At 44.4% G+C, this 23,571-nt stretch overlaps 1 protein-coding gene across 1 annotated transcript in view; it reads right to left on the bottom strand.

The window, feature by feature from the left end:
- Window positions 1–2,482: 2,482 nt before the first annotated feature.
- Window positions 2,483–23,571, bottom strand: part of CPED1 (cadherin like and PC-esterase domain containing 1) — a 269,952-nt gene continuing 248,863 nt past the window's right edge. The window contains 2 exon segments of the mRNA XM_085654157.1: window positions 2,483–2,671; window positions 2,674–2,911. Of these exon segments, the coding sequence (XP_085510283.1) occupies window positions 2,625–2,671; window positions 2,674–2,911 (285 nt within the window). The 3' untranslated portion in view covers window positions 2,483–2,624.

Genomic DNA, 23,571 nt, shown 5'->3' with positions numbered 1-23,571 from the left:
TATTGGCGTAATAGAGCCTTCCCTGGCATAATGTTGGATTTAGGCCCAGATATCTGTACTGGGGTGTATATTTGAAATTGTTCAACATTCTGTCCATCAATTTTTTTTTTTTGCATTTGTCACTCCGAGTGGGTTGGGCATGCCCAAACGTGGGTCCCATGCTCTCCATTACACTAGAGTCAAGCTAGCTTGGCTGATGAGCAGTAATACTCCGAAATCGGTGCCAGGATGCTTGTTTCTGGTCCAGGGAGGTCCTAGCTTGGCAGTTCGGGCTGGACTGTTGCCATTGGGAGCAGGGTCAAGGTTGATTTGCATATGGCTGGGTCCAAACGGGAATGGCGAGCAAAACAACGATGGATTTAGGCCCAGATCTCTGTACTGGGGTGAACATTTGACATTGTTCAACATTTTGTTCATCAATTTTCTTTTTGCAGTTGCCAGCAATGTGGGCATTCATGACCTGATATTGGTATGTATGCCTTGATGGTACCCACCACTGGCATGCTGGTGATCATTCATGGCATGGAGTGAGCATCATTGGTATTATGGAGCCAATCCTTGGCATACTTCTGTGCATCCTTTGAGTATTGTGGCTATCCTTCGCATTATGGTGCATATCCCTAGCATAATGATTGTCTTCCAGACATATTGTGGGCATCCATGCCATGATATTGTTCATTGCTGGAATAATGGTGCCCATCCTTGACCTATTGTGGACACCTTTTTAAGTATGGCCCCAATCACTGCTATAATGAAGGGAATTCCTGGAATATCATGGTAACAGAAGGGAAAGTAAAGTGCAATCTGTTCTTGTGTGGCAGTTGTGCATTCAAGTTTTTGATCGACAAGATGCGCTGCTATTTGTGGATGAAGCATGCGCTTAATACAAATGGAAAGCAGGCATTTCGAGAGAAACATGTTTTTTAAATGAAAACGATAAGCTTTTGGTTTGAGGAAATTGATTTTATTTATCTAAAATAAAAAGCTTGTATTCATAAGTAAATCTGTATATTTTAAGAAGTTGACAAACTGATGTTGTGCATTGCCAAAATATATTTAAAGCTATGTAAGTGATAATTCATGCTGAAATCAGGAGACCTATTGCTGATGTTGTCTCATTGGTGCCAGAGGACACTTGACAGCATGAGTGCAATATCACAACACGCGTAAAGCATTTCATCATTTATATTTATAACGCTTTTGTGGCATTATCAGCAGGGTACCAGAATACTGTGGATTAAATTGCATCTGTCAAAAATACTGTGTTCTTTTTTACAAAAGTACTGCCTCCATTAGAGATAATTGTATAAAAATTTCAACTTAAGGATGTTATTTTTGCAAATGATATTTAGGATACAATAATTACATTAGACAATATTTTTGTGAATGATTTTCTAACATACAACCAACATTAACACAACTTCTATCTGGCATTTGTAACCGGTTACAAAGAGAATACACTGCTTCCTGTCCAAACCTAGAGGGTTTCTGTACTCTGAGTGGTAGCACTGCTGTATTACCCTGTATGATCTGTCCCTCAGTTGCTACCTAACTTTGTTTCCACACTGCTCCTTCAAAGTAAACTCACAGTCATAACATATGACTAAGAGTATTCTTGGAAGGAGCAGGGTGACAACTTGAAAGACCGTGGAATGTCAAAGTTCTAAATCATTAATGAGAGTTTCCAAGATAAAATTAGTCTAATGTGGAGGCCCAACCTCCTTTATCATTGTGCCTAAACTGTGAGAGCCCTTGCCTCTCCACATTTGCTGTATTCAGCATCAACTTAAACTAGGGTGATATCAAAACACATTTGCAAAATGAATGAGTGTGTTGCAAATACAACGAAATAAGTAAAAATCGAAGTGAAGAAAGGTGTTGCATACATTTTGGCTTGGTTTGACCCTCAAGATTTCATACTCAAATTTTTTGAACTGCTGGATGTACCTATGGATTTTTAGCAAAAAGATAGGAACACTGTGCTGAAAAATATAGTTTTTACACTGTTTTTCAAGTTTTCTTGGGGGAGGTGACTCCCAAATTGCCTTGGAAGGTCAAGCTTCCTTGTAGGGGACATCATGAATGCATTGAAAAATATAATTCCGCCAATTCACATTCATTGGTTTTTACAAACAATTTCTGTGCAAACTATGCTAAAAAATGTACCGTTTGGCCCCAAAACATTTTTGTAGGACTGAACCTCCAAAGATCCCAGGAGGAGCTCCGACTCTCTCAGTGCAATCCAGGCAGGTAATTGGAACTTCACTACTTTCATATTTCACCTGCCACGCCTGTTGGGAGACACCATTTGTGGTCCACCAGTTTGAAAGTTCACCAACCACCACTGACCATGCCAGCCCTACAGGAAGGAGTCTTTTTCTTACTCCCTCCTCCAGGGACAAAACCACGTGAGGCAGTAAATGGCCCCTTCACCTCCTCTTAACACACGCTGAACAGGCATTGTAAGACTTTAAGTTTGCATTCCCATTAACAATTATATTCTTCATAGCTGCGACTGCAACTACCTTAGTATTTGGAAATGTCTGAAGTCTGCATTGTGCTTTTGTACGCCACCCCGTGTCTAGATCGAAAGGCGGCGTCATGCTCTTGATGCAAGTGTGCAGCTAGGAAGGTTTGTGTGTACCAAAATCATTCTCGAGCTTCACCAGACATCCTTTGTAGCCGCCATGTTGGTGACGGACCCGCTCCTTGCGCACATCCTGCTGAGTAGGATCTCAGAGTACTCCTGGTTCACAGGCCCCGCCACGTGATAGGACAACGTGGCATTGGACGCAGAGTCCGGAAGTGACGGGAGTCTCCGGTGGCTGTTGAAGTACTTCTTGGCTTTATCGTACATTAACGAGCTCGTTTTCATGAAAGATCCACCTTTGTGAACGTTTGACTTTACTACCTGGAAAAAAAATACAAACCATGACAAATTAATGGGTTATACAGTGTTTCATGCGCAAAATATTCACAAAAAATGATAAGTCAAGGAGATAGATAAAATGTTTTATTTCAGATGGTGGTTAATATATTCAAGCTGCCAGTACCCATCATCTACAATATTACACAGCTGGATCACTGTATGTAAACAATGGTAAGTCAACTGGACTCCAAGAAACATCAGTGTATGGAGGTACTTCTGTGCCAGTGTGCAGTAACACATTGTGCAGATGACACTGCTAATGTAGTGCAGTACCGTAGGGTCAGAGGTGCCTGGTGCCGTACTTCCATATGGCCCTGCTACTAATTTCATGGTTTCTGACAAACCGTTGATAGTTTCCTGCTCCACAGACTCATACCACATGTACATGGAGTGGTACTTCACAGTGATTTGAATGTTGCTAGCCAGCAGAGTAACTGACCCTGCTGAAGATGGAGTTTCATAGAATGTGAAATTCCTTTCAAGATGGCCGACCTGTCCCCATGCACAAGCCATGATCCGAACTGGTGCTGGCATTTGATTGTCTTAGAGGTACATGCTTTTTTCTTGAAATTCGATTGGGGTGACTGCCTACTGCAACTTCAAGTTAAAATCTGCCCAATCTGTCTTCATGTCCTGAGGTGCATGGGGTAAGCATGCGTGTGTTCATGAAGGTATTCATGAAGACTTCACTGGTTACCCATTAAGAAACGGGTGCAGTTTAAATCACTCTGTACTGTTTTTAAAGCTCTTCACGGGACCGGTCCAGAGCATCTGAAGCAGCAGTTTCAGTGGTATGTCCCCAATAGACCACTCCGCTCTCTGGGAGCAAAATTGGTAACAGTCCCTATCTCTAAAAACACCAGCTTGGGAGGTAGGAGTTTTTTGGTAGAGGCAGTCAAAGCTTGGAACGCCCTCCCATTCCAGCTTAGAAATAGTACGGATCTACTGGCATTCAGGAAAGCCTTAAAAACCTGGCTATTTGGCGTTTAATCCGTGGCCTCATATGTGAGTCTCTTTGGGAGGTTTGGTAGATAGTGCCAGGACACCTTCGGGTAGAAGTTTGCGCTTTAAAAATATTATAACATAACATAACATGAGGACTGCACTGACTGATTTCCCGAGTCACTAAGCAGTATCAAAGGTAAACATGTAGGTAATATGTACTAACCACACATCGATTACTTGGGCCTGAGAGGCAAAGTTGGCCTCCAAAGCGCCTCGGACTCTGATGGGTAAGTTGGACAATTAATACATCGACGCCTATCTCTAAGGAGGGCTGGGGAAGTTTGGAACTAGATACAGTGAGGTACAGTTTCTACAATCTCATTGAAGATGGAAAAACCCAGTTAGAATGATTAAGTATTCGCTAAAAGCAAACATTTTCGTAACAGTAAAGTTCACAAAACACAGTACCAAAAACAATTGAAAAGTAACAAGTGAAAAACATTCTCCTATTTGCTATTACACTGATGCCAATCACTGCGTTGTTGGTATTATCCATTCTCATAAGATACAATGTTATCCCATGGTAGGGGAACGGATCACCCAAATTGTCCAATAATATCTTACAGCACTTACAGTAACACTGCTCACCACCCGATCACGATCACTATTAAAATGAATATCAAAACCACTATAAGCAATGCAACCTGAAGGCAGTACAACAAGCTATTACTCTGTGAATATCAATGTTCTCAGTGTTGGCATTCAAGATTTATTCCCTCAGGAAACAGGTTTAGCCTCTCAGGTTATATTTTCACATTCCAATAATTTTGGCTCTTTCATGATCCAAAGGTGCTAGTGACACAGAGTCAATGGGAACACACATGGAAAGGACACATTTTGATAATGAAGAGGCCAGAGAGGGTTCTGATCCTCAGGCGGAATTAGGACAAGCACAAAGGGTTTACTCCAGCACCACTCAGAATGTTCTTCGAGATCTGAATCCGCTAGCGAGCAAACCAAACATGGTGCTGGACTGCTGCACGGTCAGACAGAGAACCCTCCATGTGTGGCTCAGTATCACTTGTGCCAGTACCCAGGCTTCGAGAGTGGTGATGGGTCGCCGGCCTGCACCATGCCTGAAGCAAGCAAGTAGGTGCTAGGAAACAGCAAGGCGAGGGGTTACACAAAATGTAAAAAGAGCAAAAGTGAGAACAAGGAGGTTGTCTGCCGATCAGAGGTAACATTATCAGGACACCAGGCTTAGTCCTAGCCTGGAGGAAACAGGTAGGTCATAACGTCCTATAAAGGTCTGTTCAAGGTGAGAGTCTTCAATTAGCTGGAGGGGTAAATCCTCACTATATTCTATGTAATATATCACATGACAAAAATATTGCATCCACTGAACCACTGCATCGCAAGGTTAGTCTAATTAAGTGGATGTTGGGTTAAGAATAGTAAATATATACTTACTTTGACAATGTAGTAGATCAATATTTGTTTAGGTCGATATTGTCAACCACGATATAGTGAAATGCAGCCAATGGAGGGAGACTCTAGTTTATATGTCCTGTTCTTGGAAGTTGGGCAGAAGGCTTGCCTAATGCATGCAAGACACGGTGTATTAGATGTTCCCACTTCTGGACAGTGGCAGGCTGATCCCATACCCATAATGCACTGGTGTCTCTGCCCCACCACATACAAATTAGTCCCAGGAGTTGCTCCTGTGGCCACAAACGTTGTGCATCATAGGCAGTGCGTATCCTCCATCTTGCAAATACGATTTATGCAAGAACATGCTTGAGATTACAAGTAACCCTAATGGCATGAGTATTGGGTTCAATCACTATCTCTCGTCTGCTCAGGCTTCTTATGATGTTAGCAATCATTGTTGTGATTGCGATCCTATAATGATCATGAACGTTGTCTTTCATTACATTTACGACAAGAAGTCACTGTTCTGAATTCCCTGACCACTTTAGTGCCTGCATACTCCTGTTCCAACACTCAAGCATACTCTCTCTCTCTCTCTCTCTCTCTCTCTCTCTCTCTCTCTCTCTCTCTCTCTCTCTCCCTCTCTCTCTCTCTCTCTTATGTTTATGAAATAAAACTGGCAACGCCTGAAATTCCCAGTTATGCAATATTATCAATCAGAATATGAAGCAGATGTATTTAACTACTTGCATGGGGTACACAAATAATTCCCTTTGCCAGCTCTACTAAATAATGTATACATTAATGATTTTAATAGAACAGCAGTCAAATCAATGACTAATGTTGCACATATTATGCCAAATATAACTGGAGCATGCAGATTTAGACATGTACACTGAACCCTCAAGCAAACAGCACTGTTTTATGATTTTCATATAATTTAGCAGGTAGTTGTAAAACCATGACTTGGAATATAAACAACAGGAGCTTATACAATTTAGGGTCGTATATGAGCTATAGAAATATCATTGGCAATTTTTTTTAAAGAGCTTTTAATTATATCACCTTACATTGCTTGTGAGTAGGGAGCTTAGTTTGTGTGTCTAGCTAATTTTTTCCAGTTTTTATACAACGCAAACCCAGTCCAAGGGATTAGATCTCTTTTCATGCCCTACAGATTGCATTACACATTTTTTTCTCCGTTTTGTCAAAATCAATCGATGTTGAGGTGAGGCCGGGGCTCGAACTCCTCTCCGTCGTCTCTCGTCCTAAAGCTACATTTATCACTGTTTGATTCGTGAGTTTTTGTGTCACTTATTCGCATCACACATTCCGCGGATGAAATGGAGTAGAAATGAACCAAGAGAAGTTCCAACGGTTTCAAATATTAAACTCGTACGAGAGAAGTTAACTAGCATGAAAGCTAAGGAGCGCAATTGAGTAGAAACAAGCAAACCGAGCGTAAAATCATAATAGCCTTTCAAGTCTGAAACAGGCCTGGAAAAATACTCGGCAGTACCAAGCAATGCATGACCCGCTCACTCATTACTGAAAGCTGTTTTATCGACTCCTTTAGAACTGAACATTTGTAGGGTGGAAGACAAATGTAAATGTCTACTGTGATGAACCACCAATGGAAATCATTGTGCACTTTCTTACATTTCTTCCTTTTTAGTTCCATGTTTAAAAAAACGCTCTAATCCGTAGTGTTTAATGTGTAAAAAAAAGTGCCAGGGCTCTCACCAGGAAGCAAAAGAGGAAGGACAGAGGGTGGAGGAGGCCTATATACCCCCCCCCCTGGCTGCCAGAGTAGGGGGACTCCTCCCCGAGGGGTCCCCATACTTAGAAGAAGGGGGGGTGGGCTGGTGCCTTGCTGGCACTAGAGGCCCGCCCTTCTAGGGCACCCTGCGGGCACCAGGGCAGCCACATTTCTCCTGTTAGCGCCGCCTAAAACAGAGCCAACTACTAACCATGAAAGTGGGGAGAGGATGTGGTGTAATGGCCAGAGCTGCCGGCTTTGGAGCTGGGGAACCAGGCTCGAGTCTCAGCGCTGGCTCAACATCCTGTGATTCTGAGCAAATAACGTAATCTCACCCTGCCTACCATAAATAAATGTGTCCTTAACTGGTGCTTATGAAAAGTGCCGTTGCTGATGCGGCACTGCTAATTGGTCTTGCTAAAAGTATGAATTTTGGGAGTTTCCCCCCCACCCGCTCTCTAATTTTGAATGTCAACAAGTAATTTCAGCATTGGGTTTGCTCTTTAAAGGTTCTTACCTGGTGCTTGGAATACCCTCTTGAAATTGTTGTCGGTAAACAATATGGCTTGAAGATAACGATAATGTTTGGCACCCACAGGGTCGGACTGACCTAACCGCAATCAGGCAGTGCCCGATGGACTGGTCTGACAGATCAGTGTGAGAGCCTGTTTTTCTGGTAGTTTGTGGGCCTTTTCTGTGGCTAGGTCGGTCATTTTTTCTGTTGATTTCCCTGATATTAAACACACAAAAGGCAATGGGAGGCTGCCTGCAATAAGTATAACCACTGGCAATAGCTCGGGGTAGCACTACAACCCATTGTTCTTTTGCTCACCATGCCACCTAAGTTTGGACCCAGCCATATTCAAATCAAGCTTGACCCTGCTTCTCATGGGAATAGTCCAGCCCGAACTGCCAAGCCCTGGACGGTAGGACACATCTCTGTCAGGTCCCCACTCAGTTCATATTGGCTCTCACAGAGGTAGCTCTAAGTAGAAATTATTTCCAATTTGGGAATAACTTCTACTTCCACAGTAAAGATGTAGCTATGGGGGCTGGATTTGCGCCTGATCTGGTTAATCTTTTGATGACAGACTACGAGGAACAGCACATTTTCACCAACAATCCTTACTATGACGACATAATTGTATGGACTATATACATCAATGAAGTATTCATGGTCTGGATGGGACCTCATACCAGACTTGTTGAATTCCACTCTTGGATTAACACACAGTCTAGTGATAGTCAATTCACTATTTTGCATGATCCACATGAGATTGTCTTCCTCGATCTCAAGATTCTATCAGATAATGGCAAATTGTTCACATCTCTTTTTAGGGAACCTTCCAAGAGAAATTCTCTTCTCCAGTACCATGGTCACCATCCGAGAAACGTGAGAGATAATCTTCCATTTGGGCAATTTCTTCAGGCAAAACTGCTCTAAATAATTGACTACTTCAATGAATCAGGAACTTTGATATTGTTCAAAAGAGGTTATCATAAAAGGCTTATAAAGTAGGCACTCAAAAGAGCCTGGTACAACCCCCGGGAGGAACTTCTGGTGCCCCGTGTAAGAGATGATTCTGCTTACTGCATGATATTTGTTAATACATTCAGAACGGCAAGCAATGAGGTTAAGCCATTGTCCATAAACACTGGGACCTAATCAAACTCCTAATGCCACAATAAGAAAAACCCATGTTCTCTTTCAGCAGAGGCTCCAACATTAAAGACCTAGTTGTAAGAACAGCCCTATCAAAACCCTCTACCCCTACTCTTACCTCACAATGGGGTCTACCCCGCACAGTGTGACACTATAAGTTTGGCAATTGTGCAGCTCAAAAATATTGCAAATATACCAAACTGTTTGTACACGGTGACACTAAGATGAATTTGAGATCCCTGACCAATTGTATTTCTTAAATTGTGGTTTATGCTATTTGGTGTCCCTGCGATATGATCTATATAGGTCAAACCACTCAGAAAGTTAAGAGTTTTGTTTTACAACATAGGAGTTGCATCATGTATAATTTTACAGGAGCACGCTCGGTGGAACATTTTCAACAACTACCCACACCACACCACAGAGGACATCGTTGGCAGGTGATTGAACAGATAACTTCAGATCCCAGAGGAGGAAGCACAATACATATACTGATGAAAAGGAAACTCAAATGGATTGACCGCGTTGACCCCATGTCTAAGGGACTCAATTCACTGGAGGATTAGCGACAGGCGGCACTCTTCTGATGAACATGAACTTTTTCAATTGGCCATCCTAGTTATTGTACATTCTTTACAATGATGTCTGTATGCCATAATTTTAAAATGATGTCAGATTGGTTTAGTCAGAAACCAAGTGTTCTTCAAATGCTGCATTATCCTCAAGACATCTTCTATACCAATCTATGCTTGTGGAGTGTACTCTTTCCATTGCAGTTTATTTTACGATAAGCCTTTTGAGCTCACTCTCTATTATTATTTGTTTGATTGTGCCATTTGTTCCCATTTTCTTCGTATTTTTTCGAATCTAGCATGTCATGCAGTCCAATGTGATTGCCCGTCTTTCCTTGAAATATTGTAGGCCAATCATTTATGCCTTGCACTTCTAGCATCTGGTTACCTGTAGGGAGTATTTTTTCTCTTTCTATAGTAGTTTGTTTGTTACCTAGAACTATGAAAGAATTTCTAAGAGTTCACTTTTGTATATTTATTCAAGGTTACATGCCTGCTTTTTTTCAGTAACAGTCCCATGTGTTTATTGATTTTTGGGAAGCGTAACTACTTTTTCAGTGACGGCCGGCACATGCACACTACCTGTAGCACAGACTATTTATAGGAGAGCGCGTGCAGCCATTCCATGACTGGGTCCTGAGATACAGCGCAAGACAGCTGCAGCGCAAGAGTAAGTACTTGTGTCCACTTGACGGCATCATAATAATTGTTTAGGATTTGTAATCTTTCCAGTTGGCTTACAAATCCATGTATGCTTATTCTATGCAGATTCCGACTCTCAAGGAACCTTTCATTGGTTATATTGGATCGGCGAGTGAGCCCTTTTGTGCCGTTTTTGAACATTTTGAGTCCTTGCCTGTACTTTCTTTTCTTTCCTTTAGACTTTTCTGATACTCTGGAAAGACTACTATTCCCGTTTTGTGGCATTATAATATTAATGTTTTTGCAAAGTAACTTTAAATGTGCTAATCAGATCTGGCAGGGGCACTATCAGGGCTAAACGATTTTTGTTTTCCTCCTTTTTAACACTGCAGTGGCAAAAGGGGATTTTCTTCCTTATACCTGAAATACCTTCGTAATTTGTTTCATGGAGGTAATCATTTGTTTATGTATCTGTTGTTTGCAGATCTGCTTAACTATATTTAAATATCAAGAAACCTATATACTTGACCTTCTTTGTGAGGTAAGTATGTATTAGTTTATGCATTATCTGGCCAACCCTCTTTGTAAATGTTGATCAAGGGTTATTGACCGTCTGCTTTTTGACATTTGTAAGTATCTACCAGTATGGTCCTGATGAAGACCCTGAGACTAGTGTTCATATACAGGGGTCAAAACGTCAATGTATGCATATATATGTTGACTTTAAATGGTTGTTTTTCTAAGTTTGGAACCTATATGGTCATTTTGAGTCGCGGTTCCTCAAAAGTTTATGTTTTTTAAGTCAACATTCTGTTGGTTAATATAACACTGCGCACCATTGTTCACAAGCTTTCACTTATCGCTATCACTGCATCGTTCACTTGGAGCACCTACTGTACGTGTCTTTTGCACAGACATACATATTCCAGTTGCGATACCATCAATGAACCTAAATGCTTAATTATTGCATATATCTTTGCATGTAAGTATGTGTATAAATATTATATCATTATTGTTGCCTAGGAAGCGTAGGTAATTAGCTTCCCCTGAGGGTTCATTGTATATTTACCCAGGCTCCTAGGGACACCGGGTTGCCCTGTATTTTGTTTAGAATATAGTAAATATTAGTCAGCTACAAGCTTTGTACTGGTGTGAGCGTAACCCTTAGTATCATGATGCAATGCAGAAGCTGCCAAGTCCTTAAATAGCCTCTTGGGTATTATAAGTAAGGCACTACCACTCATCGTTAGAATGACCAAAGCTCAATAAAAAGAAGACCATGATATGAAATATCAAGAAAATTAGTGTGCATTTGTTGCTAGACACTTGATGTTATATTGTACAGGTGTGCTCGGGTTTTGTTGTACATTGTGTGTTCTCTAAGGATCAATATTGGGAAGGGTGGATGACCCTTCTCTCTTTGAGCACCCAGAACATATTGATCTATTATACACTGATACTGGGCAAGCGCCATCATCCACCAGAGACTAATCATCCATCCATTGATTACAAAGCAAAGCATTCACATCTAACAAACAGCACTCAACAAAGCATTAAAATAGATGAGTGATGCCACATCAAAGCCACATTGTGGACAACAATGTTTTTGGATAAACCTACGTAGCATGACCGAGGCTGCCAAGAACCAACTGGCCACAGATGGAAATGTGAGATACTAATAGGAACATTGTCATTCATTTTTTTATGGGAGCAACAACTAGTAAATAAAGTAGACAACACTAGTGTAAATTCTTTCATTGATTATGTAAATATATTGATACAATGGTGAAAGGCTCAAATATCAAAGAAAAAATATTGTATTACTTAAATATTGTGTCAAAACTAATTTCACAAAAGATATTGAGCAACAGACTATAGAAGTTAAGAATATCGTTTTAAATGTATATAATATTGTTTTTGAAAGCATTGTTTATATAATCTATTCATATATATTTATATCATTTACTTTAATATAGTTGTATTAATATATTTTTTTAAATTAATTTCATATTCATGTATTATAATAATTGTAGGCGTTAGTATTATTAATCTGTTTGTTTAAAAGTTTCTAGGTTTGTTTGTGATTTTTAATGTGTAATTTTTTGGGGGGCATTTAATTAGTAATTTATAATTTAGTAGCAGGTTTTTGGGTTTGTAAGAGACCAGGGTAGGAATTCATTAGAATAATACATTATTATTTTTTAATTTCATTTAATTTCATTTAATTTCAAAATCTTTATTCGGATAGTAGTGTATCCATAAAAGCACAGGTAACATAACAGCAGAAGGAAGTACACACGTCTATTAATCATAACAGCAGTAGAGTAAACTCATACATAAGCAAACGTCATGTTATGAATGGGTATTTTTTAATTATTGTTTATGTTATGAATATGTATTAACGCATCATCCTGATATGTTTTTGAATGTACAGGTGTCACTTAAATTAATATTTTATATACTTTATGTTTTTATTTTCGATTGTTCACTTTTATGAGTACATTTTGCACCCAAATAAAGTTATTCTGATATTTAAATTATAATATTGCTTATTTTTTATAAATTATTTTTATGTCAATCAAACATTTAATTGGTTATATAAGTTTTTAATGGATTATTCTGTATGCACATTATTTTAATATTTTATTAAATGTTAATTTATTGATACATATTTAATAATAAATGTTGTTAAATATATTTGATATCTTTTTATTGGTTTTAATATTATTTGTTTTAATTCATTGCTATGTTAATATTATTATCGTTTAGTTTATAATTTATTTTCATTTTAATGAGCCTTGTTTGGGTAGCAGGGAGGAAAGTGTATTTATATTAAAAGTAGGTATTTGGGGTTTTTTAGTTCAGTTTTGCAGTATAATGTTTGTATAATTACATTGAATTGTATTTATTTTATTTATTGATAATGTAAATATTTTTTTTATTGAAAAAAAACTTTAATAATGTTATGCTAGTTAAATGTTTGTTTAATAATCAATAAGAGTTGGAAATGTATATTTAACTCTTCCTAAGCCCAACAATGTCCCTGCTTTTGCTTATGTGAGAATAGTAGGATTAGCCACTCCAAAGGCCAACGTTTTCCCTACTGTTATTTAGGCTGGATTGAAAATCGTAAATCTAACCCCTCTAAAGTCCAACGTTTTCCCTTGCTTTGTTTTCAGTGCTTATGACTATTGATGAGTATCCCCTGGAAGAGAAGGGCAGAGGACACTGGAGACTTCTCAGTTGGAGTTACCTCTAATTGATAAGAATATTTTGAGTTTTACCATCTGTTGTCACTTAGCCAAAAAATACCCAAACTAAGCTAGGGCTTAAGAGAATCCGATGATCCATTGTCTCAAAAGCTTCTGCTCACCTTCATCAACTTACGCTAAACTATTATTTTGAAAGTAAAGGAAGGCAGTTTTACTAGTGTGGCTGAGTCGAAAACTGGATGTGACAGCGGAAAGGCAAGAGTGTTTGTCTAAAAATAGTTTGTAATTGGCTAACAACTACTTTTTTAAGGAGCAAACTGAATACTGGAAGACCTGCCATGGCCCCTAATTACTTGGATCCATCGAGATGTGGCTTGTTATCTTTAGGAGGAGAAACAAGGCATGTCACCCTGTGAATAAGATATGTTTGCCAGCTCCTCCATTAATGCTACAAAAAGGCGTCATGCACTCTAAATAGCTGGGCCGGGATGTCATCAAATGAAACATCTATCAGGCTGTGTTGATTAGAAAAGATGGAGACCTTATCTTTTGAGACAGAATATGAATGAAAAAGCGTGCAGGTGGTGTTAGGCAGAGAGTTCCAGCAAAAGAGCAGGGCGTCAAGGAGAGCTCTCGCCTTTGTGATCTTTTATATCTTTTATATTACTAATAGGGATCCAGTGCTTAATTTGCTAAATATTAAGTGCCAGGGCTCTGACCAGGAGGCCACTGCAGCTTGCACTACCCATCACCCTTATCATCGCTGCCATAGCAACTACTAACCATCTCTTTGGCATGTAAATCTAATGGAATGGCTGGGGTGGTAGGTATTAGCACTATTTTAATGTATATTGTATTCCTAAACAACCGTTGTTCTGCTCATCTCTAAATTATATGAGCAGCTCCACCATGTGGTGGACTGTTCTAAGTATAGTGTTGACAATAAGGTGCCGGTGCCGAGCACCAGAAACCAATTAAGTGCCAGTGCTGAGCACCGGAAAGCACCAGCTCATATTAAGCATTCCTTACTCACTAATTGCAGATCATAGAGGACTTGGAAATGGTTCATCATTTATTTGCAGACTAACTGTATGAAAAGCTATGGCACGTTATTGACCTCTTGGAAGAGGCTGGTGGTAATAAGGACAATAGTACTCTCGTTGTTGTGATTAGAGCTCCTTCCTACATTTCTGTTTACTTTTTCTAGCTGGCCCTGGATTCCCCCAGTGTCCCTGACATCTTTAAGCCCAATGGAAGTGCTCGACATTGATTTGTTGCTGAACCAACCTGCCGACCTGGAGGCACACCAAAAGTGTGGCCAAACCCACAGTAGGTCATTCAAAATTTTAGCTGCTGATTGATATTCTAGGCAGTCCCTATAAAGAGGCAACTACCAACTTTACTTTAAAGATCTGTTTAAAATCTGCTTAGCCCTTCGTGTATGGGCCCCTTCACTCTCCTGAATGTCTGTCCCTTGGCTGTGTTATGTGTGTTATGCGTGGAATTCATGTGTATTATGGATGGGATCCCTTTTAGGAGCGCAATGCACATCGCACAAGATGAAGTAACCAGAATGAGGGGTTAAGACCTTCATAGCTTTTCTGTCTTTAGCGCAGGCCCTGAGGAAGGTGTTGTACCACAATAACACCTTTTTAATAACTACCTGTAACAGTAATGACTGCAAGATATTGACTTGAACAATTTCATTGAGAAGATGTGGAGTTAGAATAGTGTAACGCCCTGAACGTCTCAGGATCGTTTAACAGACACGACAATGAGGACGCAACCACTTGTGAAGGGTTAGTTCTTTTAATGAAGGCAAATAAAATACAAAGAACAAACAAAAGTTATAGTCACTGGAATCCTCCAGGCTAAGTACGTTACCAGCCCACAGCACGGATGGTCCTAACCGTCCTCTGCATATACGCCGATCCCGGCGTATGCCAACAGAGGGCAGAAATGAAATGGCCGACAATGCCAATCGGTAGGCTGTGAGGGGCACGAAGAGTGTTGGGGAGAATCGAGGAGTCAGGGAAACACCCAGCCGGGGTCTCTACCTGAAGGGAGCAGCCGCTCAACCTCTTCCTCAGACTGCACCGGGACGCGGAGTCACCTCCTGGTGATGCGTCACCGATACCCCAATCACAAGCAAGAAGACTGAACCGAGAGCAGCCGCTCGATCGATCCTGTGGACTTCCGAGTCTGTAACGCGGCAAACACCTCCTGGTGTGCGTTACAGCTGGCAGTCCCTGTGTCTCTGGTCGGGCTGGGAGTTACGACTCCAACCAGCAAAAGCGCCACTGCGCTTGGACTCAGCCGAGTCAAAAAGCGAAGCTCAATGGTTGACCGGTAGAGCTTCCGGGTCCTTCACAGGTGACGATGGGGCAAGACACGGCCCAGGGAGTAACGACTCGACCTACCTCCGTTCTTGCCTTACTGGAGCACCACTCCGGAACACTGCTCTACACGAAGCAGGTACGTCGGTGTAAACACAATATCCGACAGTCTTGTACCTCCCGGTTCCTCCCTTTATAGGGCGTGTTTTCCTTGAGTTATGTAACAGCTCTCCTGTTTACATAAGGGCGTGTTTCCCTTGAGTTATGTAACAGCTCTCCTGTTTACATAAGGGCGTGTTTCCCTTGAGTTATGTAACAGCTCTCCTGTTTACATAAGGGCGTGTTTCCCTTGAGTTATGTAACAGCTCTCCTGTTTACATAAGGGCGTGTTTCCCTTGAGTTATGTAACAGCTCTCCTGTTTACATAACCTCTCAACCGCTAAGCATCCTGGGAGATGTAGTCCGTTTTCGCTGGTTACCGTTTTCCTCCCCTCGTATGACAGGAATTATTGACAGTACATCCTCCCTCTCAGCGGCTCCCCACGGGTCCAGCGCTGGCAGGAAAACGCCGATGGAACAAGGAGACCAAGCGCGGAGCATGAACCCCTTCAGCCGGTTCCCATGAATGCTCCTCCGGGCCATAGCCTTTCCACGCAACCAGGTACCACAGCTTCCCCCTGCGCCATTTGGACGCCCGTATGCCCGACACTTCATACTCCACCTCCGACTCCACGCATACCGGCCTAGGTGTCCCAGACGGCTTGGAGGGTGCTGGTTTGAGCAATGATACATGAAAGACAGGGTGTATCCGCAATGACTGGGGCAAGCACACCTTCACGTTCACGGGACCCATACACTTGGTAATACGATAGGGGCCCATGTACTTGGGATGGAACACACTGTTCTTTCGAAACCTCATGTTTCTTGTGGATATCCAGACGTAGTCTCCAGTGCGGTACAGTGGCCCGGGCCTTCTCTTCCTATCTGCCGCAGCCTTGTATCTTCTCTTGGCCTCTATTAGGACAGCCCTTGAGCGCATCAACGTGTCTTTTATGTGTGCCACCCTGTCCGCTGTGGCGGGAATCCTGTCCTCTCTGAACGGATGTAGAAATGGCAAGAACCTGGGATGTTGGCCATAGTTGCTATAGAACGGAGATGACTGTGTGGAGCTGTGAGTGGCGTTGTTATAGGCTATCTCTGCAACCCATAGCAAGTCGACCCATTCTTCCCTGCCCTGGTCCACAAAACATCGCAGATACTGTTTGAGCGTTTGGTTCAGGCGCTCGGTTTGGCCGTCCGGTTGAGGGTGGTAGCTGGTGGACAGGGCGGTCTTAACATGCAGCGCAGTGCACCAAGTCTTCCAGAATTGCGCAGTAAACTGCGACCCCCGGTCCGACACGATCACCCCAGGTAATCCATGCAGTCGTACCACATTCTTTAGGAGTAGTGACGCCAATTCCCCGGCCGTAGGGACTCTCTTGCAGGGGATGAAGTGCCCCATTTTCGTCAAGTAATCCACCACCACCAGTATTGCCGTCATCCCCTGGTCTACCGGTAGGCCCACCACGAAGTCCAGTGATATGCTATCCCATGGTCTATCCGGGGTCGGAAGTGGATGTAAGAGCCCTTGGGTTCGGCCATGGTCGGCCTTCATGGTAGCACACGTAGGACACTCCTGTCCCCACCTCCTGACATCCACTCTCATGGTTGGCCACCAGAAATGCTGTCCCATGCTAGCCACCGTTTTTTCAAAGCCCAAATGACCTGCACATGGAGAGTCATGGCACCAGATGAATGCTTGTTTCCTTAGCCTAGGCGTGGGTATCAATAGGCACCTGCCCTTCAGGGGTATCCCGTCCTTCAGCTGCCATTCTCTGTGACTGAGGAGCCACCTCCGCCATGCGAATGACCTGATCCCTCTCTTTATTCCCCTCAGGAAAGTATCCGGTTGGATAACCCCCAATACCATCCTCGGGGAAATGATGGAACGCTCGGTCGCAGGCAATGGTTCCTTAACTGCAGATTGACGGGACAGGGCGTCCGCCTTCCGGTTTTCCGTCCCCGGCCGATATGTGATGCGGAAGTTGAACCCCGCAAAGAAGATCATCCACCGTAGCTGCCTGGGAGAAAGGTGTCTAGTGGCCGTCATGAACTGTAGGTTCCGATGGTCCGTGTACACCGATACCACATGTCTTGCCCCCATCAACCAATGCCTCCATTCGGTGAAGGCGTCCTTGATTGCGAGAAGCTCCTTCTCCGCAATATGGTAGTTGCGTTCGGCGTCGTTGAGTTTGCGGGACATGTACGCAACGGGATGAAGCACCCCTGTGTCGTGGTTGCGTTGGGACAAGATAGCCCCCAGCGCCACATCCGACGCGTCCGCTTCCACCACGTAGGGGAGATCCGGATCGGGGTGAGCCAACACCGGCGCCTTACCAAAGGCGCTTTTCAGGGCCTCAAAGGCTTTGTTCGCTTCAGGGGACCAGACAAACTCCTTGGACTTCCTCAGTAGCTGTGTGATTGGGGCCACCACTCCTGAAAATCCATCTATAAACCGCCTGTAAAAGTTGGCGAAGCCAATGAAACTTTGGACGTCCTTCACGCTTTGGGGCACCGGCCATTCTTTCACCGCCTTGATCTTTCGTTCTGCCATCTCCTGTCCCTCTGGACTCAGCATCACTCCGAGGAATTCCACGGATGTGACGTGGAAGTCACACTTGCTGAGTTTACAAAACAGCATGTTTTCCCTCAGCTTTTGGAGCACAGCTTTGACGTGGTGTACGTGCTCCTCCACACTGGACGAATAGATGAGGATGTCGTCGATATATACGACCACGTAGATATCCAACTCCTCTCTGAATACCTCATTCAAAAAGTACTGAAAGGCTGCCGGGGCGTTGCACAGACCGAACGGCATGACGAGGTACTCAAAAAGGCCGAACCTGGTCTTAAAGGCGGTCTTCCACTCGTCTCCGTCCCTCATGCGCACCAGATGGTATGCCCCTTTCAAATCCAACTTGGTGTAGATACGAGCTTTCTTGACCTGTTCCAGAAGTACACTGATGAGAGGCAAGGGGTACCGATTTTTTATGGTTATCGCATTCAATGCCCTAAAGTCCACACAGGCTCTCAGCTCCCCATTAGCCTTCGGGATGAAGAAGAGTGGCGAGGCGGCCGGAGACTTGGACGGGCGGATGAATCCTAGCTTGAGGAGTTTATCCAGGTACCCCCGGAGATGCACGTTTTCAGGCTCCGTCAGGGCATACAGCCTGCCGCTGGGAACGCTGGCCCCTGGCACCAGGTCGATCTGGCAGTCAAACTGTCTATGTGGTGGTAGCACTTCCGCCTTCACCTCATCAAATACATCCTCAAAACTGTGATAAGCCTGGGGGAGAGCCACATCTTTTTCTGCCGCTGTAGCCACCGTCTGACTCCCGCTCTCATCTGCGTCAAGGGATTCCGTTCTTATTCCACAATGCAGGATGCAATACGGTGACGTCATTTCGATGCGATGTGTGGGCCAATCCACAAAGGGGTTGTGTTTCTGTAGCCACGGCAATCCCAATATGACGCCATATTGGGGCGCTCGGATGATGTTAAAATCGATTTGTTCCAAATGGTTCCTCCCATATCTCATCGGAAGGACCCCCGTGTGCTGTCCGATGGGCCCCGTCACCAATCGCCTTCCGTCTACCGCATAGACGTCTTCGGGTACTGCTTTGGGAAGAAGCACTAGCCCTAGCCTGCATGCCTCGTTGTGGTCCATAAACATGCCAGTGGCCCCTGAATCCACCATGGCCACAACGGGTATCCACTGGTCATGCACTCCCACGTGCACCGTGATAAACAGGTGTCGTTGTCCCTTAGTGACCGAGTTGGAAAGTGAAGGGATGGATGAGTGACTCCGAGATGCCCCTTCTCTGGTCTTGGAGTCCTCTAGTTTTCCGCCGGTATGTCCACCACGGCTGTTACCGACCGGTTGGCCCGATAACGTGACGTCTTCGGTTTGGCAGGGCATTCACGTACGTAGTGGCCTTTTTTGCCACAATATAGGCACAATCCTTGTTTACGGCGTGACTCTTTCTCCGTGGCTCTGAGGCTCGCTCGTATTGCGCCGATGTCCATGGGTTCTCCCTTGGATGCGGTGGAAGTTTCAGGACTTCCCACCGTCACATAGGATGGAAGGGATTTTCCTTTTCTCCCATGATCCCCCTTTCTTTCACTAAGCCTATGTTCCAGCCGTAATACCAGGTTGATAAGGCCCTCACATGTCTTGGGTTGAGGGTCAATATGAGCCACGGCGTCCTTGAGCTCATCGCACAGCCCTTGATGGAAGAGCGCCGTCTGTTTAGCAACAGGCCACTTGGTTTCCGCAACCAGCCTTCGGAACGCGTTGAGATACTGCACCAGGTCGTTGGATCCCTGTCTCAACTCAAGCATTTCACGGTCCGCCGTGTACGAGTCAGCCCTTCTGTCGAATACCTTCAGGAATTCCTCGCGAAAAGCACCCCAATCACATAAGAGGGGGTCGTCCCTGCTCACCAGAGGTACGGCCCATTGTGCCGCGTTTCCAGCCAAATAGGATATAAGGAAAGCCACACGAGCCTGACTCGTGGGGAACGCCTTTGGTTTGCACGATAAATGTAGCGCCACTTGTGTGAGGAATACCTGCACTGTGTTAGGATCCCCACTGTACCTCTCTGGTGTTGCCAAGGGGATGGCTACCGGCATTTCCACTACTACCACAGGGGTCTGGTTCGTGAGGGAGGTGCTGGGCGTGAGCGGGTCCAATTGGATAGCATCCAGTCTGGCTTTTACATCGGCTGTTTCTTGCCTAGAGGCAGCCACTTCAACTTGCATGGCCGCTAAAGCAGCCAGCACATCATCAAGTGTTGCCATGTCTGTTATCGACCGGGAGACAGTTAGTGTTATTAAGGTCGGATATTTTGTAACGCCCTGAACGTCTCAGGATCGTTTAACAGACACGACAATGAGGACGCAACCACTTGTGAAGGGTTAGTTCTTTTAATGAAGGCAAATAAAATACAAAGAACAAACAAAAGTTATAGTCACTGGAATCCTCCAGGCTAAGTACGTTACCAGCCCACAGCACGGATGATCCTAACCGTCCTCTGCATATACGCCGATCCCGGCGTATGCCAACAGAGGGCAGAAATGAAATGGCCGACAATGCCAATCGGTAGGCTGTGAGGGGCACGAAGAGTGTTGGGGAGAATCGAGGAGTCAGGGAAACACCCAGCCGGGGTCTCTACCTGAAGGGAGCAGCCGCTCAACCTCTTCCTCAGACTGCACCGGGACGCGGAGTCACCTCCTGGTGATGCGTCACCGATACCCCAATCACAAGCAAGAAGACTGAACCGAGAGCAGCCGCTCGATCGATCCTGTGGACTTCCGAGTCTGTAACGCGGCAAACACCTCCTGGTGTGCGTTACAGCTGGCAGTCCCTGTGTCTCTGGTCGGGCTGGGAGTTACGACTCCAACCAGCAAAAGCGCCACTGCGCTTGGACTCAGCCGAGTCAAAAAGCGAAGCTCAATGGTTGACCGGTAGAGCTTCCGGGTCCTTCACAGGTGACGATGGGGCAAGACACGGCCCAGGGAGTAACGACTCGACCTACCTCCGTTCTTGCCTTACTGGAGCACCACTCCGGAACACTGCTCTACACGAAGCAGGTACGTCGGTGTAAACACAATATCCGACAGTCTTGTACCTCCCGGTTCCTCCCTTTATAGGGCGTGTTTTCCTTGAGTTATGTAACAGCTCTCCTGTTTACATAAGGGCGTGTTTCCCTTGAGTTATGTAACAGCTCTCCTGTTTACATAAGGGCGTGTTTCCCTTGAGTTATGTAACAGCTCTCCTGTTTACATAAGGGCGTGTTTCCCTTGAGTTATGTAACAGCTCTCCTGTTTACATAACCTCTCAACCGCTAAGCATCCTGGGAGATGTAGTCCGTTTTCGCTGGTTACCGTTTTCCTCCCCTCGTATGACAGGAATTCTTGACAAATAGTAAGTCTGTACTCCTCTAAGTATACTTACCGACCCAATATTGTTCCAGGTTAATATTTGTATATACGATGTTTTGACATACAACTATTGGGGCGGAAAAGTGTAAAGCATGGTGACAGATGTACACCCTTGCCATTAGTGCCAGAGTTGCATGGATATCTCGACCCCTGGTACTGATTTTTGGTCATGGGAGAACATGGATCATGGACTGTCGATAATGTGCTCATGTTAGACCAGGGAACATGCACCCTTTGCTACCATCATAGTGATAGAGGACTACTGCCCTAGCCAGGGGTTAAGTGACATGAGTGCGGTCGTGGCAGCATACAGTTTTGTGTTTCATAAGAGTCGGTAGTGTGAGCAGGACGTTTTACCTGTGTCACCAGAGTGGACCCTGATGGCCCACTCATGTAAACTTCCACTGCTGTTTATGTGTACTGAACTCGCACTTGGCCTACATTATGACTGTATGTTGCACCGAGCAGCGCGTTGCTTTCGTGTACATACTGTGTTTCATGTGTGCCTGTGCTTGGTACATAATATGGGGGCCTGTGGGTTCTATTTTGGAAGCCGAGGAACTGCAAAGGCTTGTGGAGGTAAGGACTACTTTCATCAAACAGGAGACTGCTGAAAGCTCTGAGGGCTGGGGTAGGAACACACACACACACACACACACTGGAGGAAGGGGAGCAGAGCATCCAATGTGCACATCAAAGGTATCTTTGACCTCAGGAAGAGTTACTGATCAGTGGAGCCTGGGTTCATTGTGAAGCAAAATGGTGGGTCTGCTAATGTTTGCATTGTAGTAGTCTCCCAGCTGGGTGAGCGTCCCTCGCTCAGGAAGCATTGAACACTTGTCCTGTGCCTGGAGCACCAGCCTTCTATCTAACTGCAAATATCAGTGTACCTGTGAGAAGGAGGCGATAGTCTGGATGGAGTGAGGCCAGCAGTGATCCTGGGAAGTGGATCCAGATGAGTGAAGTGTGAGGGTCCAGTCCACTTGGGACTGCCATTGGAAGAGAGAGCCATCCTTCTGCCTCCAGAAGTCATCATTCCTGTCGGGGCTGCCATGAAGTTTTAAGACGTTGCCCAATAAAGCGACATTGTTGTGTCATAACCCTTGCCCGTGACCCTCTTATGCCAGGAGGGGCCACTAGGACTGTTGAGGCAGTCGCTCACTAAAGCGAAACCATTGGGGCCATCACTGGGTACATCCAGCATCTTTGGGGCCATCGCTTGTGCCTTCAGCATGCCCAAAAGGGGGCACAAGTACTATTGGGGCCATCACCGGTATAAGAGGAGTCCCCTCAACCATGAATGGGACTCAAGATAAAGAGCAAAATACACCCTGCATCACTGCCGTTGCCCTATAACCTTATCTGCATGAACCGTGTAGGAGAAGCCACCTGCTACACCTGGAAGCTGTCACTGTCTTTGACTACCTCAGGGCGTTGCTCCCGAAGACAGTTGGAAGACATGGTGCATCTCATAGCCGGAGCGCAGGAAGATGCACCCCAGCTCCTGAACACTTCTTCAGGCCACAGCTGGGTAAGACTGGAGCAGGGCTGTCAGGCCATTTGAGACTTGCTTGGACTTGGGGTATTAGCGTCTTAGTAAGCTGAACTCTCAGGACCAGAGTGAGACTTTGTTGTGCACTGCTAGTATGGGGAGCACCTGTGGGTTCACCTCGAGGAACCCACCAGAAACACCCTCCTTTTCATTGAGGAGGGTGAGGGAGGACCCAGGGGACACTGCCTAGGAGAGTGCTTGCCTTGAGAGACTGCAGTGTGTGTCATTTAGTGTGCTGCATTTATTATTATTATTATTATACTATTATTATTTATATATTTATATAGCGCGACTAATACCCTGAAGCATCTAGGCGCTTGGCATCTAACCACATGACATCACTGAGATTCCAATTGAAGGCTCGGGTCTGAGTTTGAGAAACTATAAGGTAAATAACCAAGTCTTTAAACCTTTCCTAAAGGAGAGTAGGTCGGGAGAGTTTTTAAGCTTAATGGGCAGACGTTTCCACAGTCTGGTCATGATTTTTA

This window comes from Triturus cristatus, chromosome 4_1 (assembly GCF_964204655.1).
Source record: "Triturus cristatus chromosome 4_1, aTriCri1.1, whole genome shotgun sequence".
Taxonomy (NCBI): domain Eukaryota; kingdom Metazoa; phylum Chordata; class Amphibia; order Caudata; family Salamandridae; genus Triturus; species Triturus cristatus.
The sequence above is the reverse complement of the archived record's forward strand: the minus strand, read 5'-3'. Positions and strand labels throughout refer to the sequence as shown.